This window comes from Elephantulus edwardii, unplaced genomic scaffold (genome assembly GCF_000299155.1).
Source record: "Elephantulus edwardii isolate Elephantulus edwardi_28Jun2011 unplaced genomic scaffold, EleEdw1.0 scaffold00005, whole genome shotgun sequence".
Lineage (NCBI taxonomy): Eukaryota > Metazoa > Chordata > Mammalia > Macroscelidea > Macroscelididae > Elephantulus > Elephantulus edwardii.
The window spans coordinates 7828145-7845399 of record NW_006399755.1 but is presented as its reverse complement, the minus strand read 5'-3'; the positions used below and the strand labels follow the sequence as shown (position 1 = coordinate 7845399).

The 17255-nt window shown below is 51.2% G+C and overlaps 1 protein-coding gene across 1 annotated transcript; it reads left to right on the top strand.

The window, feature by feature from the left end:
• The first annotated feature begins 5508 nt into the window (after nucleotides 1-5508).
• Nucleotides 5509-16394, top strand: CC2D1B (coiled-coil and C2 domain containing 1B). The gene is made up of 23 exons (XM_006879681.1): nucleotides 5509-5571; nucleotides 6481-6625; nucleotides 7472-7575; nucleotides 7979-8146; nucleotides 8560-8685; nucleotides 8828-8996; nucleotides 9136-9317; nucleotides 9505-9580; nucleotides 9679-9780; nucleotides 9859-9989; nucleotides 10199-10271; nucleotides 10401-10534; nucleotides 11069-11186; nucleotides 11268-11440; nucleotides 11740-11865; nucleotides 12761-12819; nucleotides 12913-13029; nucleotides 13372-13445; nucleotides 13536-13594; nucleotides 13775-13826; nucleotides 14447-14546; nucleotides 14672-14762; nucleotides 16266-16394. Exons 1-23 carry the CDS (start codon nucleotides 5509-5511, stop codon nucleotides 16392-16394), a joined length of 2571 nt encoding a protein of 856 aa, XP_006879743.1.
• Nucleotides 16395-17255: the final 861 nt, after the last annotated feature.

Below are 17255 nucleotides of genomic sequence, written 5' to 3'. Positions count from 1 at the left end.
CCAGCCATGGTCAATCCTGTTGTGTACTTCGACATCACCGCTGATGGCGAACCTTTAGGTTGCGTCTCCTTCAAGCTGTGTGCAGATAAAGTCCCAAAGACAGCAGAAAACTTCTGTGCTCTGAGTACTGGGGAGAAAGGATTTGGTTACAAGGGTTCCTGCTTTCACAGAATCATTCCTGGGTTTATGTGCCAGGTTGGAAGGCAAGCATGTAGTCTTTGGCAAGGTGAAAAAAGGCATGAACATTGTGGAAGCCATGGAGCGCTTCGGGTCCAGGAATGGCAAGACCAGCAAGAAGATCACCATTGCTGACTGTGGACAACTCTAATTATGATCTGTATTTCATGTTTTCTCTTAATCACCACATCATTCCTTCTATAGCTCCAGAAATCAACTTGCAACCCCCAGTGTACTTGCAGTACCTTTTAATCTTTGTGCTCTTGCTACAGTTCTTTGGGTTCCATGCTTTATTTCTCTACAAGGTTAGCAGGATTGCAGACAAATTTATGACTGAAATAAAAACTAGATAACAAAAAAAAAAAAAAGAACACAACATCAACAATCTTAAAAACCTGCTAGAAGGCTACTATGATTTGGAACAGACTCAAAGCAGTAGGTTTGGGTATTACAGATATGTCTGAGAGAAAGTACAGCCCTAATTTGGGGGGCATTTTGTTCGAGAGGCATTCCTTGGAAAGGGGCATCGTGCTTAGAAAAGTGACATTAAGGGAGCTCTGGTGGCCTAGTGGCAAGATGCTGCACTGCAATCCCAGAGGTACGTGGTTCAAATCCAACAGATGCTCTGCTGGAGAAGGAGGGGGCAATCTCCTCCTGTACCAGTCAGATCTGATTTGACGGTACATGTAAAAATAATACAATTTTTTAAAAATTTAAAAAAAGTAAAGAAAAGTGACATTAAGCAAAGGGAGGGCCACCCTCAATGAGATGAACTGACAGTGACTGCAGCAATGGGCCCACGTATGTCAAAAATGAGGAGGATGTCACAGGATAGGACAAGGTTCAGATCTGTTGTTCATATGGTCTCGAGTCAGGCCCGACCCTAAGAACAACATGACCTGAACAAACTCCAAGCAATAGGTTAGCATGATTTTGGTTAACATAAGGTTGAAACCAAAGCCAATTCCATTTCACTAACATTCTGACCCTACCAAATATATCTGTGTATTCCAGGAATTGTAAATAAGCTTATTAGCATTTACCCCTGCGTGTGTGTGTGTGTGTGTGTGTGTGTGTGTGTGTGTGTGTGTGTACCATCAAATCAGATCTGACTGGTACAGGAGATTGCTCCTCCTTCTCCAGCAGAGGATTTTGTGGATTTGAACCACACACCTCTGTGATTACAGTGCAACTTCTTGCCACTGGGCCACCAGAGCTCACCCTAGACCTGGTTTTATGACCCACCATAGAGTAGACAGTTAAAACAGGGACTGCTGAATGGCTCACTCTTGTCTTGGCCATTGAGTTGTCTGTGACTCATAATGACCTATGTAAAATAGCTCTGAACCCTGCCCTGTCCTGAACCAGTCTCACTATCTCTGACACACCTACCTTCATTATCTCAGTTACTGTGTCAAATCTATCTCATCCTGAGTCTTCCTCTTCTTTCCCATTCCTTTACCCTTCCAAGTATGATGTCCTTCTCCAAGGACTGGTCATTCCTGGCAACATACCCAAAGTATGTGAGACAGAGCTTCAAAATCTTTGCCTCCCAAGAAGCAACTTGGTTTCACCCTCTTCAGGACAAACTTGTTCATTCTCTTGGCAGTCCATGGTATGTTCAATATTCCCCTCCAATATCACAACTCGGAGGCATCAATCCTGTCACCCTTACTTATTGTCTTGCTCTCTGACTCAGAGCAAGTAATTGCAAAGACCATGGCCTAGATCAGGCGCACCTTAGTCTCTAGACTGATGTTGTTTTCCTTCAGCTTTCTGGAGAGGTGTTGCTGTTAGGTGCCATCAAGTCAAGTATAACCCACAGCGACTTTATGAACAACAGATCTGAACACTGTCCTATCATGTGTCAACTTCACAATCTTTGATACACTTGAGCCCATTTCTGCAGTGACTGGGTCAGTCCACCTGGTTAAAGGTCTGTCTCTCCACTGTCCTTCAACCCTTAACCTTTCAAAGCACAATGTCCTTCTCCAAGGAACAGCCTTTCCTACCAACAAACCCAAAAGATGCCAGACGAAGCTTTGGCATTTTTGCTTCCAAGAAGAAATCTTGGCTTCACCCTTCTCTAAGACATCTGATTCTTTTTGGCAGTATATAGGATCTTCAGCATTCTCTTTCAGCACCACAGCTCAAAGGCATCAATCTTTCTTCTGCCATCTTTATTCACTGTCCAGCTTTCAGATGCATAGTAAGTGAAAAGACCATACTCTGAATAAATTGCACCTTAGTCCTCAAACCGACATCATTTCTCCTCAGTAATTTGGAGAGAGGTCCTTGAGTGCACATTTTCCCAATGCAATTTATCTTCTGATCTCCTAACTTGCCAGTACCAAGAGTATTGACTGTGGATCCAAGTAGGAAGTATTAGACTGTTTCAATCTTTTGTCCATCTATCATGATATTGCCTATAGTTCTAGTGGTGAGAATTTTTATTTTCTTGACGTTGAGATGCAATTCCTATTGAAGGCTGCAGTGTTTGACCTTCTGCAGCAAGTGTTTCACATCTTCCTCATTCTCATTTCTCTATTACAGAAGTTGAACTCTGTGAGGAAGAATGTGGCATCAGGATTGGAGGCAGACTCATCAGTAACCTTCTGTATGCAGATGACCCAACCCTGCTTGCTTAATATTGTAGAGGAGGTACATTCAAGTATTCCTTGACTCAGTAACTGGGGTAATGTGGGTAGATGTGTCAGAGACGATCAAATTGGCTCAGGATAGAGCAGGGTTCAGAGATCTTGTACACATAGGGTCAGGATGAGTCAGAGTCGACTCAATGGAACACAGCAGCAACAATATCACCAAAAGATTAACAAAAGGTTCCCTTTGTCAGTAAAACGCAGCAACAATATTCACCATCGCAAGAACATGGAAACAACCCAGGTGTCAAACCACAAATGAATGGATTGACAAATTATGGTACATTCACACAATAGAATACTACGCAGCACACAGGAGCAATGATTTTGTTAATTATTACCTAACCTGGGAGGGACTGGAGAGCATTATGCTGAGTGAACTCAGTTCCACAAGGACAAATATTGTATAAAACCATTATTGTAGAATGAGTATAAGGATCCAAGGGGTTGGGGGGAGTTGGAAGCAGATAGATGAGGATGTTCAGGGACAAGGGGGATTAATTATGGGGTTGTGCCATTTGATGGGTCAGGGGGGGTGAGTGAAATTGGAAGAATCTGTTCTGGAAAACAAAGTATTCAAATTTGTAAATAAACCAGTATAATAATAAAACAAAAAACCCCCCACAGCAACAAGGAGGGAAAGAAGGAAGGTGACATTGCAGAAACGTCCTGCCCAGGCCCCGCCCCACGTCTGTAGGGCCCAAGAGACTAGGGTTGGATGAATGGTGGAAGTTTTATATTAAAAAGAGCGAGAGGGCGGGGAGGAGAACCACCTACAGTATTTGCTTAAACAGCTGTAGCTCCTGAAGAAGATATCCCACCTCTGTGTCGCCGCCCTACCTGTGGGAGTGCGCTTGCGCACTGGGGACACCACCCTTGCGATCACCTGTCGGGGCGCCTGCGCAGTGCGCGCCTCCCGGCCAGTGGCGTCACGTGTTCGGCCGCGCACCCTCCCGGGCGGGCGGGAGCTTCCTACCGCCGCTGCCGCCCGGGGCCGGGGGAGCCCAGGGCGGTGCCGGGCCGGAGGAGGCCCGCCGTGGTTCCGGATCTACCGCGAGGTATGCTACGTACCCGCCTCCCCGGAAAAGAGTTCAGGAGACGGCGGGAGAGATGGAGGCGGCCGGGGCTAGGGCGGCGGGCCGGATTCCGGGGCGTGCGGGCCCCGGCTTCTCCCCACCTGCGGACGCCGCTGCCCAACTCTCCGGAGCCCGAGCTGGGGTCCGGCGCCAGGACCCGCCGAGCCGCTCCCTGCCGCACAGCCTCAGGCTTGGCGTGGCCTGAATTCATCCTTTCCCAGCTCCGGCCACTCCCGAGTCCCAGCTCAATTGATAGCCTCTCCTTTCACCCCAGTCACCGAAATCTAACATCTGGAGTCAAGCTGGGCGCCCCCTCCTGAATACCCACATCTACAACACGCTCCGAGCCCTGCTGATTGATTCCTAACTCTGCAATCTCACTGCACTGCATCCCCACCGCCAGTGCCACCCCCACGCTCATTATCTCGCCTGTGTCGCCTAGACTGTTGCAAAGTGCTCAGTCCGGCGGCGGCTCCCTGCCTTCCGACCCCCTCCTGTCCAGTGCACCTTCCCCTGTGCAGGTAGAGGGATATTTCTAGCGGGCGGCTCCCGCTTCCGACCCCAATTCGTTCAGAGTGATGTCCAGATTCCTTTACGTTTATTCACTATTTTTAAATTTTGTTTTGCTCCTGCTCACATTTTCAGCTTAGTTTGAACCATTTCTTGTTTCATTTTATGTCCTGGGGACACCAAACTGGACGTCTATTTCTTTGGCATGTCGGGTGGTCTTCAAACCATATACCCTTTTCCAGGATGTATTCTCCTTGGAGTCTCCTGTCCTTTCCTTGCCCCTCAGTTTTATCATAGCTGAATACAGTCATCCCTTCTCCAGGAAGCCTCCAGGCTGCTTCAGACACATCATGTAACTCTGAACAGCCAAGGAGCAGTGTGTGTGTGGGCGGGTTGTATTTGTTCCTGAACCTGTCTCCTAGGGTCTGAGTGTGAATCAAGCTAATTTCTCTATTCCTGTGCCCAGCCCAGGCCCTGTGAAGGCTGGTGAGTCAGCTCTCTAGAGCTGTGCCATCAACTGTACTTATGGAGTTATTCTTGTGTGCTATGCTACCCAGTACCGGAGACACAGAATGACATTTGGAGCAATGGCTGGGGTGACTGAGAAACTGAGAATGATTTTTATTCGATCTTGATTGAAATTAAAATCTGAAAACTCCATACAGCAACTCCCATGTTGGAAAGTGCTGCTCTACAGCCTTTTTGAATCCTCTCCAGCCTCCTGCCCACCCTGTACTTAGACTACTTCTGAGTCTGCTTCCTAGGCTACTCCCTTACCCGACTTCTTTGAGTCTAATTCAGTTTCCTCAGTTAAAAAAAACTTACATCATGCGTTCACAGCCTTCCTGACCCTCTAAAACCCATTACCAGGTTATCCGCCTTGCTTTCCGTCTCCGCATATTCCATCAGTACTATAATACCACCATTGGTATTCTTTCTCGTAAACATTGTCTTCTTTCTCCCTGAGTTGGGAGGTTTACTAGTCATGCCTTCCTACAGTTAGTGCTGCTGGATGTGGGGCTGGAAGGCTGCTCCAACCTGAGTCTGTTTTCTACTCCCATCAGATAAACACCTGCACTGCCAAGATGCCAGGCCCAAGACCTCGGAAAGGTCAGGCCAGTGGTCAGGGCGTGGCAGCTGCCAAGCAGGTATGGATCTAGTTCCCTTCAGCTCTTTGCCATTCATGGGGTGGGTTCTCTAAACAGAGATTGGGCAAACTGGGTCACTGGTGGGATTTCCCTCTTTATCCGGAGGCTTTGAGTAGTGTCCTCTGGAGTTAGAACCCTTACAGGTCCTCTAAGTCCTGCCTTACATAGGTTGGAGATGAGACCTGAACTTGTAGTGAGGGATGACACACCATTTCAGGTGTCTTTCTGAACTGACCAGCTCCAGTCAAGTGAATGGTTCAGGAGCCACTGAAATCAGACTATTTTCAGGGGCCTCATTTTTTTTAGGGTTCCTTATTTAGGGCCACAATTTTGCATGCCACCAAGGATGCTAGGATCTGGAGAGCTGCAGCCAGAGATAGGCTGATGTGGGAAATTTCAGCCATTCTACCCTCTAGTTTCCTCTTATTTCTCTTTAGTCCAAGTCTTTTTTTTTTTTTTTTTTTTTTGGTGGGGGAGGGCTTAAAAGGAGTAGGTAAAGGAGATGGAGGAGTAAAGGACTTGCCCTCAAGTCACAAAGACCTTATTTTAAATTCTGACCGTGCCACTTAACTGGCTGTCTTGGTGTCATCTGAACATGGAGATAAAAATAGGCCCTGCTACTCAGAGTTGTGAGAATTAACTAAGATAATCACATTAAGTGCTGAGCAAATGCCTGGCAGCCATTTATTAATAATGGCACTGTGGTCTGCAGGGTTATTTTGGGGGTCATCAGAAGGTAGGTACCCCAGGAGTCATGACTCAGGCCTCAGTTTCCCCTTTTGTGTAACCGGCCTTACAGTAAGAGAGGCCTGACTCCTCCACCATCAGGAGCTCAGAATTGGGTTCTGGGCCAGGTCCATACCTCTGCCTCATTGTGTGGTTTCTGAGACCCATCCCCTCTGCCCTCAGCTGGGCCTCTTTGTGGAGTTCAGCCCTGAGGACATGATGCTGGGAATGGAAGAGGCAGAAGATGACGAGGACCTGGAGGCTGAGCTGCTGGCCCTCACTGGAGAGGCCCGGACCCCGGGCAGGAAGCCAGAACCCAAGGGCCAGGGTGAGTTTGCATCTCTAGGTTAGGCTGGATGCTGGGACCATGTGTGCAGCCTAGTTGTGCTGGAGCTGGCTGGCCACTTCTGTGCCCCTGGCTGCTTGGCAGGACTTCCGCCTGGGACTCCTGACTGTGCTCACGCGCTCCCTCCCTGGGCTGCCCCTCCCCACTGTGGGTAAATCTGATTCTCGGGAAGATTAACTGCTGCCTCCCTGCTCAGCCCCAGCAGCCAAGAGTTAGAAGAGCTCCCTTAGCAAGGGCTTAACCCAGCACATCATGAATGCATAGAAACTGTTGAGTAAGGGGATACGTGGAGTCTCCCTTCTTGGTCCAGAAGGGAGCTAGGACCAGATGCCTGTAGATGTTGGGGGATCCAGATATTCCTCATCAAAGCTACTACCCTCATTCACTGTGCTCTGAGCTGAGGACAGTGGGAGGCCACTGAGCCTCACCTCTCTCAGTCCACGGCGTCAGGTGCACCTGGGTTCAGATCCTGCTTCTGCCATGTACAAGGATTGTGATGTTAGAATTAACACTGCAGGTTTCTGTTAACACATATAAAATGGGGAGACAATAAGAGTTATTCAAGTTCAAAGGAATTTTGAAAGTCTTTAGAGGTAGAAATGGACTTGTTAGGTGGAATGAGCGGATGTGTATGAGAGCAATACTGAAATACAAAAAGGGAGCAGCTGAGGAAGGCTTCCCTGAAGAGAGTCTTTTGAGTTGGATCATAAGGGATGAGCCATTTTCCAAATTGAACTTTGGTGGGAGTGAAAGGCTTTCTTTTGGGTGTGTTTCTGCTCAGTCTGGTGAATGGAGTAGCCCTGACCCACCGTGACCCTTTCCCCTCAGCCCCTCTGCCCATGGCCCACATCGAGAAATTGGCAGCAGACTGTATGCGGGAGGAGGAGGAGGAGGAGGAGGAAGAAGGGCTTGAGGATGATGCAGACCTGCTGGTACGTCTTGCCAGGCTGGTGTTGGAGGGCTCCTGTGGGCAAGTGTGAGCCTGGTGGAGGAGTGGGATGTGGAGCTGGGGTTTGTGCCTCGATGTTCTCGATTGGAAGTAACCCCTTACCGTTCCCGGGCCTCACTGTTTGCTAACTGAACAGTGTGAGATGGTCTCCTTTGACCTCTGGTCCAACCTCTGCAGTGCCCTCATCTCAGATTTAGAGTTGTCACTGTTTGCAAAGCTGGCTCTGGTCAGATTCTAGGAGTGTTTGGTAAAGTGGCTTTTCAGGCACTGTGACTGACGTTGGCAAGTACTGCGGGGGAAGATGGCCCTTCACTCTCATGTCTTCATGTCCTGTCATGGACGTGGCCACAAGGCCCCATGGTCCTGGCATATGTTGTGTCTCCCAGAGTGAGCTGCAGGAGGTCTTGGGTTCGGAGAAGGAGGAGCAAGAGGAAGAAGAGGTGGTAGCAGCAGAAGCTGAGGAGGTGGGGAACCCTGAAGAGGAAAAGGGGCCAGAAAACCTCGAGCAACCAGTGCAAGCAGCCCTTCTAACAGCTTCAACCCCAGCAGCTCAGGTAGGCTCTGGGGGTTTCTATTCCCCTCCTTGTCCACGTGGAGCATGCACAGAACCTGGCTTGCATTTCTAGGCCTCTTCTGGGTTCTCTTCCAACAGCTGGCCCAAGCAGAAACCCAGAACAAGAAAAACGCCTTGATGGCTGGCTGGCCTCAAAGGCCTCTCTGTTCTCCCAGACCACCCCCTCAGCCATTTTCTGCCTCCAATTGTCTGGGCCTCTGTGTTTGCCTCTGGAAAGGCCTCTGGCCTCTTCAGTCTCTGCCTCCCACCTTGAGGCTTTTTTTGGGGCCTTTCCTTTTCCTTGAGCCCTAGAGTTCCATCTTCTGGGGCAGTGTCGTGGCAGGAAGGGAGCAGTAGGGAGCTGAGGCCTCACTGGCCTTGGCAGGTTCAGGCCCTGAACTGAAGTGTCTGCAGGCTGGAAGGCCTGAGGAACTGCACGCCTTGCTGGAGGAGCGCATTCACAACTACCGGGCGGCAGCGGCCAGCGCCAAGGAGGCAGGGGAAGCGGCCAAGGCCAGGCGCTGTGAGCGTGGCTTGAAGGTGGGTGAGCACAGCCGGGGCGCAGGCTCAGTGGGTGGGGCTCAGCCGGGAAGTTGGGCCAGTGGAGCGGAGACTTGCTTCCCCTGTGGAGGGGTGGATGATTGGCTGCTGCCTGGTTACCAGACTTGTTCCTCTTCCTCAGACTCTGGAATCCCAGCTGGCAGCTGTGAGGAAAGGTAGGAAGATCAATGAAGAAGAGATCCCACCTCCTGTTGCCTTGGGCAGGAGGCCTCCCGCCTCTCAGGAAGCAGCCAGCAGGACCCCCGAGGCAGGGACCGCAGGGCTCCCAGCGCCGCTGGCCGTGGAGCCAGGTATCCTTGTGTGACAACACCCTGCCTGACTTGGTTTCCCGCCAACCTTCACTCCTTTCACCCTTTGGTTCCTTATCACCCTCTCTGGGCACTTCCTTGACCTTTAGGCCCTCTCTCTGGGCTTTCCATTTTTCCACAGATGTCCCGTCACAGCTGGAGACAAGCCCTCTGGGCAGTCCTGACATCTCTGCCTCAGTGGACTCAGACTCAGACCCGAGGACGCTGCTGTCAACCCGACAGAGAGAATACAAGGTGGCCGCACTCAGTGCCAAGCGCGCTGGAGATCTGGACCGAGCCCGAGAGCTCATGAGGATTGGGAAGGTATGGTGTCTGGCTCTGAGGCCCTGTGTCCCACCCGCCCTACATGGGTGGGTAGCTGAGGCCCAGCAAAGAGCAGTGTCCTACCTGCTTGACTTCACACAGCTAGACTGGACTTGAATAAGATGGGCCTGCAGGGGTAGTTCTTGGGATCCCTGCTTACCCTTATTCCTGCTTTTCTTACTACTAGAGGTTTGGTGCCGTTCTGGAGGCCTTGGATCGGGGACAGCCTGTGGACCTGAGTGCCATGCCCCCAGCACCTGAGGGTCAGTGTGGGGATAGTGGGGCACAGGCCTGACTGGGGCTGGAGCTAGAAAGGAGTATGAGGGACTGGCCTGATGGATTTCTGCTCTGCACCCCTCAGACCTGAAACCACAGGCTTCCAAGGCCCTCACAGCACCCTCAGTCAGCCCAGCAGTGGAGCGAGTGCAGCCCGTGATGGCCCCTGACGCCCCAGCCACCCCAGGTAGGGCAGCATGCAGGGACCACTGGGTGGGGGCTGGGAAGGACGAGCAGAGCTGACCCTCTCCCTGTTTCACTGAAGTGGTTCCTGCAGAGCCCCAGACAGTGCTGGATGCCCTGCAGCAGAGGCTGAACAGGTACCGCGAGGCAGGTGTGCAGGCCCGGGGCAGCGGGGACGAGCGCAAGGCCCGGATGCACGAGCGGATTGCCAAGGTGGGCAGCAGCTGTGGGGCCCTGTGCTGTGCTGGGCTTCCTCAGCAATGCCTGGCCCAAGTCTGTCTGTGTGTCTCTGAATGCTTGTTACCTTGGGGGCCTTTTCTCTTAAAAGAGTTGTATTTCCATCAGTTGTCTTCCTCTTGCTTCTGGGTCAGAGACGCCTGGAGCCTGCTGACTGACTCACTCAGCACCCCTTTCCTCTGCAGCAATATCAGGATGCCATCCGCGCACACCGAGCGGGGCGGAAAGTGGACTTTGCCGAGCTCCCTGTCCCCCCAGGTGAGTGGGGCTTGGCCTCGGGGCTATGTGAGGGGGGCTTTGAGCAAGTCAGGTGGGAGGGGTAGTGTCTGTCCAGGATCTTTCTCCACCTTGTGGAAGCCATGGCTCTCAACACCATCTCTCCCACAGGATTCCCCCCAATCCCGGGCCTGGAGCCCACAGTGGGCACCGTGGAGGATGCAGTGGCAACCACTCTAGCAGCTGCCCAGAAACTGGTCGCGTCAGAGGATTCAGCCCCAGCAGAGGAAGACAGGGAGAATGAGGTTTGGCTGAGACCCCAAGACGAAGGGTTTGGTGGAGAAAACAAATAGCAAATGAAAAAAATCCAGACTCTATGCTCAACACTGTCCATAATATTTACCCTTAAAGTTCTGTCAAGTCAGAACTGAGTCATAACTGAGCCTCCACTGGGTTTGTGAGGCTATAAATTGTATTGAGAGTTTCTCTTTGTCCCATGGAGGACTTTTGAGTTAACAGCACGACTCCATATAGTGCAGAGCTCCCTGTGCATAGCCCAGAACGCAGTGAAGTAGATACTGAGAAAAATCTTAGCCATTGGTACCCACTTAGGAGTTAGCAGAGAAGGATCCTTCACACCCCAGGTCCCAGGTTTGATGCCAGTTAAGCTGCTGCCCCTTTTGGAGGCGTTCAGACAAGAGTACTTTATCGCTGAGATTTTCTTGGCCAGGAGGAGGAGGGCACTCCTCTCAAGTCACGAAGTGACTTAGTGCAGTGTTCGGAGCTGCCGGCAGGGGTGGGGACTCGATCTTCCCGTGACAGTGTTCTGGGACCCGCAGGATGAGCCCCCAGCCCAGGCCCCAGTGGCAAAGAAGCCAGCACAGCCTCTTGCCCCCTCACCCGGACCACTGCCTGAGGCCAAGGGCTCGAGTTCCAAGGAGTCATTGAGTCCATCTGGTGAGTTGAGGGGAAGAGGGGTGGAAGAGGGAGGGTCTAGGAGGGACAGACTTGTCCCCAACCAGTGTCCCTCCCCTTTAGTGCGGGAACAGCTCACACTGCTGGAGGCACGGAAGCTCCAGTACCAGCGTGCGGCACTGCAGGCCAAGCGCAGCAAGGACCTGGAGCAGGCCAAGGCTCACCTGCGGGTGGCCAAAGGCCTCGAGGCCCAGATCATGCAGGTCCGGGCTGGCCGCCCTGTCAGCCTCTCCAAGGTGAGTCCCGGCTGGGTAGGCACTTTCTCAGGCAGAGGACTAAAGGAGTGGTGTTTAGAGGTAGGATTTGGACAGACTGTGGTGGCAGCATGGGAGGGTCTGCCCAGGGCCCCACAAGGAGCTCAGGAAGGGCAGGTGGGTGGTCTCTTCCAGCAGCCTGAGATAGAATGAGACGGTGAGCTCGTGTTACTGAATATAGAGGTTTAAAAACCAATTACTTGGTATTCCTGCCTTTGTTGGGCTCAGCAGTGGAATAATCTGACTCTTGGGGCCCCTGAGGGGCCTTGTGACCTGGGCAGGTGCCTTCACCCTTGACAGATGAGGAGGGTGACTTCATCCTCATCCACCATGAAGACCTGCGGCTCTCTCAGAAGGCCGAGGAGGTGTATGCCCAGCTGCAGAAAATGCTCCTGGAGCAGCATGAGGTCAGTGGGCTGCTTGTCTGTTTCCCGCTTTCAGGACCCAGAGCCAGACTTGAAGAAAAACGCTCAGATGAGAAAGTTTCTGATTCCAGCTTTTCAGCTGATTAGTAACCTTGAGTAAGGCACTTAACCCTTCTGAACCACATTTTCCTCATCTGCAAAATGAGGGTAGCTCCAGAGCTTATACAGCAGAGTATGGTGAAAAAGCACTTTGCAAATGGGGGCAGGATGTGGTAGAGGAGAGAGATGCATATGGCAAACAAAAAACCCAAGTGATTTCCCACGCATAGGATCTTTTGGACCAAGTAGAACTGCCTCAGGACTTCTAAGGGTGTATCTTTATAGAAGGGCGTTCTTGTGGCCTAGTGGTAAGGAGCTGCACCTGAAGGTGTGCGGTTTGAATCCACCAGCTGCTCCATGGGAGCTCCTTCCATGAGATTTACTGCCTCTGAAAACCCGCTGAAGGGTCAGCTGTGGGTCAGTTTCGATTCGATGGTACACATAACAATCTCGTTAGAAGCAAACTGACATTTTTCTCTTTCAGTGTGGCCTTAACTAGCAGCTCAACTAACCAGCAGTCTGCCTCTGTGTATATAGTCATGTGTAGACATAAACGTTGGTAGGGGTATGTGTGTGCACGCATGTGAATGAACTGCTGCTTAGTCGTCTGAGGTGATTGGATTGTGTTTTGAAGGGTGAATAGACGTTTCTTAAGTAAACTTTTAGGAAAGACTGTCTGAAGAGAAAACAGCAAAACTTAAGCCGCACAGTATGATAGGACTTGAGAGCATTTAGGAGAGGAGAGGAGGACGCTTCAGAGGAAGGTTAGAGCTTTAAGAAGTTGCAGCCTAGGTGGGTCCTCTTTTGGCTCTTCCATCTCATTGGGCCTCTGTTTCAGAAGTGCCTGCTGTTCTCCAGGCAGTTCATGCACCAGGGCAACGTAGCTGAGACCACTCGGTGAGCGCGGGGCTGGGGCTTGGCAGGGTGGCCTGGGGATGGAGGGGCAGAGAGCACGCCCTGCCATGCTAATGTGCACACCTTCCTCACCAGGTTTGAAAAGCTTGCTCAGGACCGCAAAAAGCAGCTCGAGATCTTGCAGCTGGCCCAGGCCCAGGGCCTGGACCCTCCCAGCCATCACTTTGAGCTGAAGACATTCCAGACTGTAAGGTACAGGAGCCTAGGGGGACCTGCAGGGATGGGTGGGAGGCTGAGAGCCAGCACTGGAGGCCTCTGCCCTTTGGTGTAGCTTTCCAGCATTGGTCCTTAGGCACTGGGGGTGGGGAGGAGTGGCCTATGGGAGCTGCCTATGAGCTGCTCAGAGCTGGTGCCGTTCTGTGGAAAGATGTGTGGACCAAGAGTCAAGTTGGGGTTTGAGTGTCATCACTGCTTCCAGCTGAGACAGGCATTCCCTCTCTGGAACTCCTCCTGGCTACCAGAAGACACTGAAACAAGGGTTTTGTCCACCACCCTCCTTCACACTGGCTTTCCCTCCTTTCCTCCTGACTGTAGGATCTTCTCTGAACTCAACAGCACAGAAATGCATCTGATTATTGTCCGGGGGATGAACCTCCCAGCCCCTCCAGGTACCTCCGGGGACCTTTGCTGGACACTCCATTCCTGACCATAGGGAGCTGGCTTTCTGGCCACTCCTGTGACTGCATTTCTCCCCACAGGGGTGACCCCTGATGATTTGGATGCTTTTGTGCGGTTTGAGTTCCACTACCCGAATTCGGTGAGCTGCTTCTATTCCAGGACTCTGCTCCATTTCTCCCCAGCCCTGGCAGGCCTGATGTCAGGAGGGGTTGGAAGACCCCTTATGTCCATTCCTTTCATACTGATGTAGCCCAGGGTCCCTAGCCCTGCATGCCTCCTCTTCCCTCAGCTGTCCTGAATTCTTTTTCACTGCTTTTAGGACCAGGCTCAAAAAAGCAAAACAGCTGTGGTGAAGAACACAAACTCTCCCGGTGAGGATTTCTATGAAGACCTCATCCTCTTCTCTGATGCATGTGCAGCGCTTGTGTTTCTAGGGCCTGCATAACTATTTCCTCACTTGTTCCTTGAAACTTGAGTGATAAGGCCAGTTACTGTCGCCAGGCCTCTTCGTTGGGGAAACTGAACCCCAGAGAGGTAGAGACTTGTTTTGGGCTGCACCAAGAAGATGGTAGAAATGGGACTTGAATCCAGGAAACCTGACCTTAAGCCCTGCTCCCTTCTTTGTTAAAATCTATATCCATGGTTGTTGGTTCGTCAGGTCTGTTCTCAGGTTAACCAGTCCCATGTGTGCAGTGTGGAACTGCCCTATCCCCACAGGTGATCAGGGCTGGACCATTTCAGAACAGATCATCAGGCCCATCTTCCAAGTGGATTCAAATTTCTAATCTTTAGGCTGGTAGTTAAGTACTTAACCGGGTAAAATGTACATATGAAGACTCAGAAAGTTTTCCTTTAAACTCTGTATTACCCTTTGGTGGCAATCTCTGAAATGCAGGCAGCGAGCTCTAGAAGGCAGGCCAGCCCTGGGAGTCAATGTTTGACATCCTCAGGAAGATTCTGGTAGTCTAACCCCTCACCTCTCCTCTGGCAGAATTTGATCAGCTCTTCAAACTAAACATCAACCGGAACCACCGGGGCTTCAGGAGGGTCATCCAAAGCAAAGGGATCAAGTTTGAGATCTTCCACAAGGGGTGAGGCTCCTCACAGTCAGGACGGGGGAGGGGGTGCTGCTCCTCACTCTCTGCACTGGGGTCGGCCAGTTCGTCCCTGCCCCTCTGCCCAGACTAAGATTGCTGTCTCGGTGTCCTTCTCCCAGGTCCTTCTTCAGAAGCGACAAGCTGGTTGGCACTTCCCACCTGAAGCTGGAACGGCTAGAGAATGAGTGTGAGATCAGAGAAATTGTGGAGGTACGCCCAGGCATTGGGGATACAAGAGAACTTGGAAGAAAACACCATTGCTTATGGATACTAAGAGGGAGCTCTGGTGGCTTAGTGGGAAGAAGCTGTGTTCTCAACCCAAAGACATGCAGTTCGAATCCACCAGCTAATCTGTGGGAGAAAGATGAGCATTCTCCTCCTGTGTGGTTTACAGCCTCTGAAAAGCTCCTGGAGGGTCAGCTGTTAAGTTAAAACAACAACAGTCCATATTGTAGGGAGCTCCTGGGGCTTCATGGGTAAGGAGTTTCACTCCCAACCTAAAGGTAAAGTGGTTTGCGTCCACCAGGTTCTCAGGAGAAAGAGGGGCAATCGTCTCCTGTGTGATTTACAACCACTGAAGCCTGCTGTAGGGTCAGCTATGGAGTTGGTTTCAACTCCATCGCAATTAGAGACACAGAATCCCTATTGTAGAGGGATTTTTGTGCCCAATATTTAATTTTAAAATATTTTGCTGTTGTTAAGTGCTGTCGAGTTGAAGACGACTCATAGTGACTGACCCTATGAATGAAAGACTTGAACACTTGTATAACTTTAATCGTTTCTCCAAGTTCATAGAGTTTCTGGAGGCAAGCTATTGCAGAAGTGGATGCCACTCCTGCTTCTAAGCTTGTTTTAATCAGGAAGCTCCGCCAAACACGCCATGGGTAACCATGATCACATTTGACACATCAGTGTCACAGTGTTCAGCATCACAGCAACCACGAGTTACCTCTGTAGTGCAAATGGACACAGACCAGTGCTATACCACTTAGAAGAATGTTTGACCAAAAACAAAACCAGGTCTGACAATATTATGAAAACATTTGTAAATTTGTATTTAAGTATGGTAGGTAGTAGCGCATTTCACAAATGAAGAGATGCTAGACGTACCTCAAGTTCCAAAGAGGGTTCTGATTACTGCAGTCAGCTTCGCACATGCAGATGCCTACGTGTCTGGAGGCTGGTTATGATTGAGGCAACCGTCTGGCCACAAGTGAGGTGGAACAAGCTCCCGATATAAAAGTTGATAGGGCATTTCTGGAGCTGCACCAGAACCCGCCTCCAGGTGGCAGTTTCTGTGTGCATATGAGGAGACGAGGGCCGAGACCTTTGCTGATCTTTCTCAGATTGAGGTTTTCCCACCAGAGAACAGCTGCATCCCAGCCTGTTTGGAGGCCTTGTTCCCTAGCACGGCCTGATGTGTGTTGGCCCCTGAGAGGATTCGCAGGCTTCTCAGGCCTGGTGGCACCTCTTAGCCCCTCTCCTGATGATGAGGAAGTTGGCATCGTGCGTTTGCAGGAACCTTAGCCTGAATCCTTTGCTGTCTTCTAAGTGTGAAGCCACTTTCTGTACCATCTTGGGAGTGAAGGTTGGGCTAAGTGGTTTTCAGGCTCCGTGGAGCCTCCGCTGTGGGATGCCTTAGCTCTTACTCCTTTCCTCTGAGGGCACTGAAGCTCCCTGTTGCTATATTTTCCCTCTCTATGATCCTCATAGGTGCTGGATGGACGCAAGCCCACCGGCGGGAAGCTGGAGGTGAAGGTGCGGCTGCGGGAGCCTCTGAGTGGCCAGGACGTGCAGACGGTCACTGAGAACTGGCTGGTCCTGGAGCCCAGGGGCCTGTGAGGTGGGCACCTCCCTGGACTTTCAGAACCTTATCTCGCCTGTCCTCCCCTAAGGCCCCCCACGGCCCTTTCCTTTACTGTCTGGGGAGAAAGCCTAGGTATTTCTCATGTTCCTCAATAGAACTGGGGAGGGAAGGTCACCTTCCAAAGTTTATCTTCAGAAAACCCTTTGTAAACTCTGTTTGCTGCAGTGTAGACCGCCTGTGTCCCCCTGCGGCAGATGGTCAGTGGCGGGAGAAGAGTGAGGCCAGCCACGCACAGAAGCTTACTTTTCCCAGCTTTGCTGAGAGAATTTGTATATAGGGGAGGTGCTGCTCCTCTAAGTACCAAAGACTCATTTAATACGTGCACTACTGACCACAGCCCTGGTCCTGCCTGTTCCCCCCACTCCTGCCTTCCCACCACCACCTACCCTCCACTGTGGGTGCAGGCAGGGCTGCTGGCCACAGAGTCGTCCTGCAACCTCCCCTCCTCAGCCCTGCATCGCAACTGTGTCCAGCTTATGCCAGCCCCCAACTGCGCCATTTCTAGGTGTGCCTTTAAAAAATATAACAGTAAGGGATAGAACTCAGAGGTGATCTGGGACCTCATCCCTTTTCAGGGTGGGGTGGGAGCAAGGTCCAGTGATGGCCTATTCCACGTGACTCAGTTTACCCAGCTCTGCCTGTGCCATGTGCCTTTGTTCCTGACAGCTGCTGCACCAGCCACACTTCCCAGAGGGGACTAGAGGAGGACAGTATTTTCGGTACTTCTACATGGGAGTAAAGGGCAGGTTTACTTAGATTGGGTCTATGTACCTAAGACTTAACTGGAGAAAAAAAAATACATATATATGTATGTATGTAAAATTTTATGTTGCCAC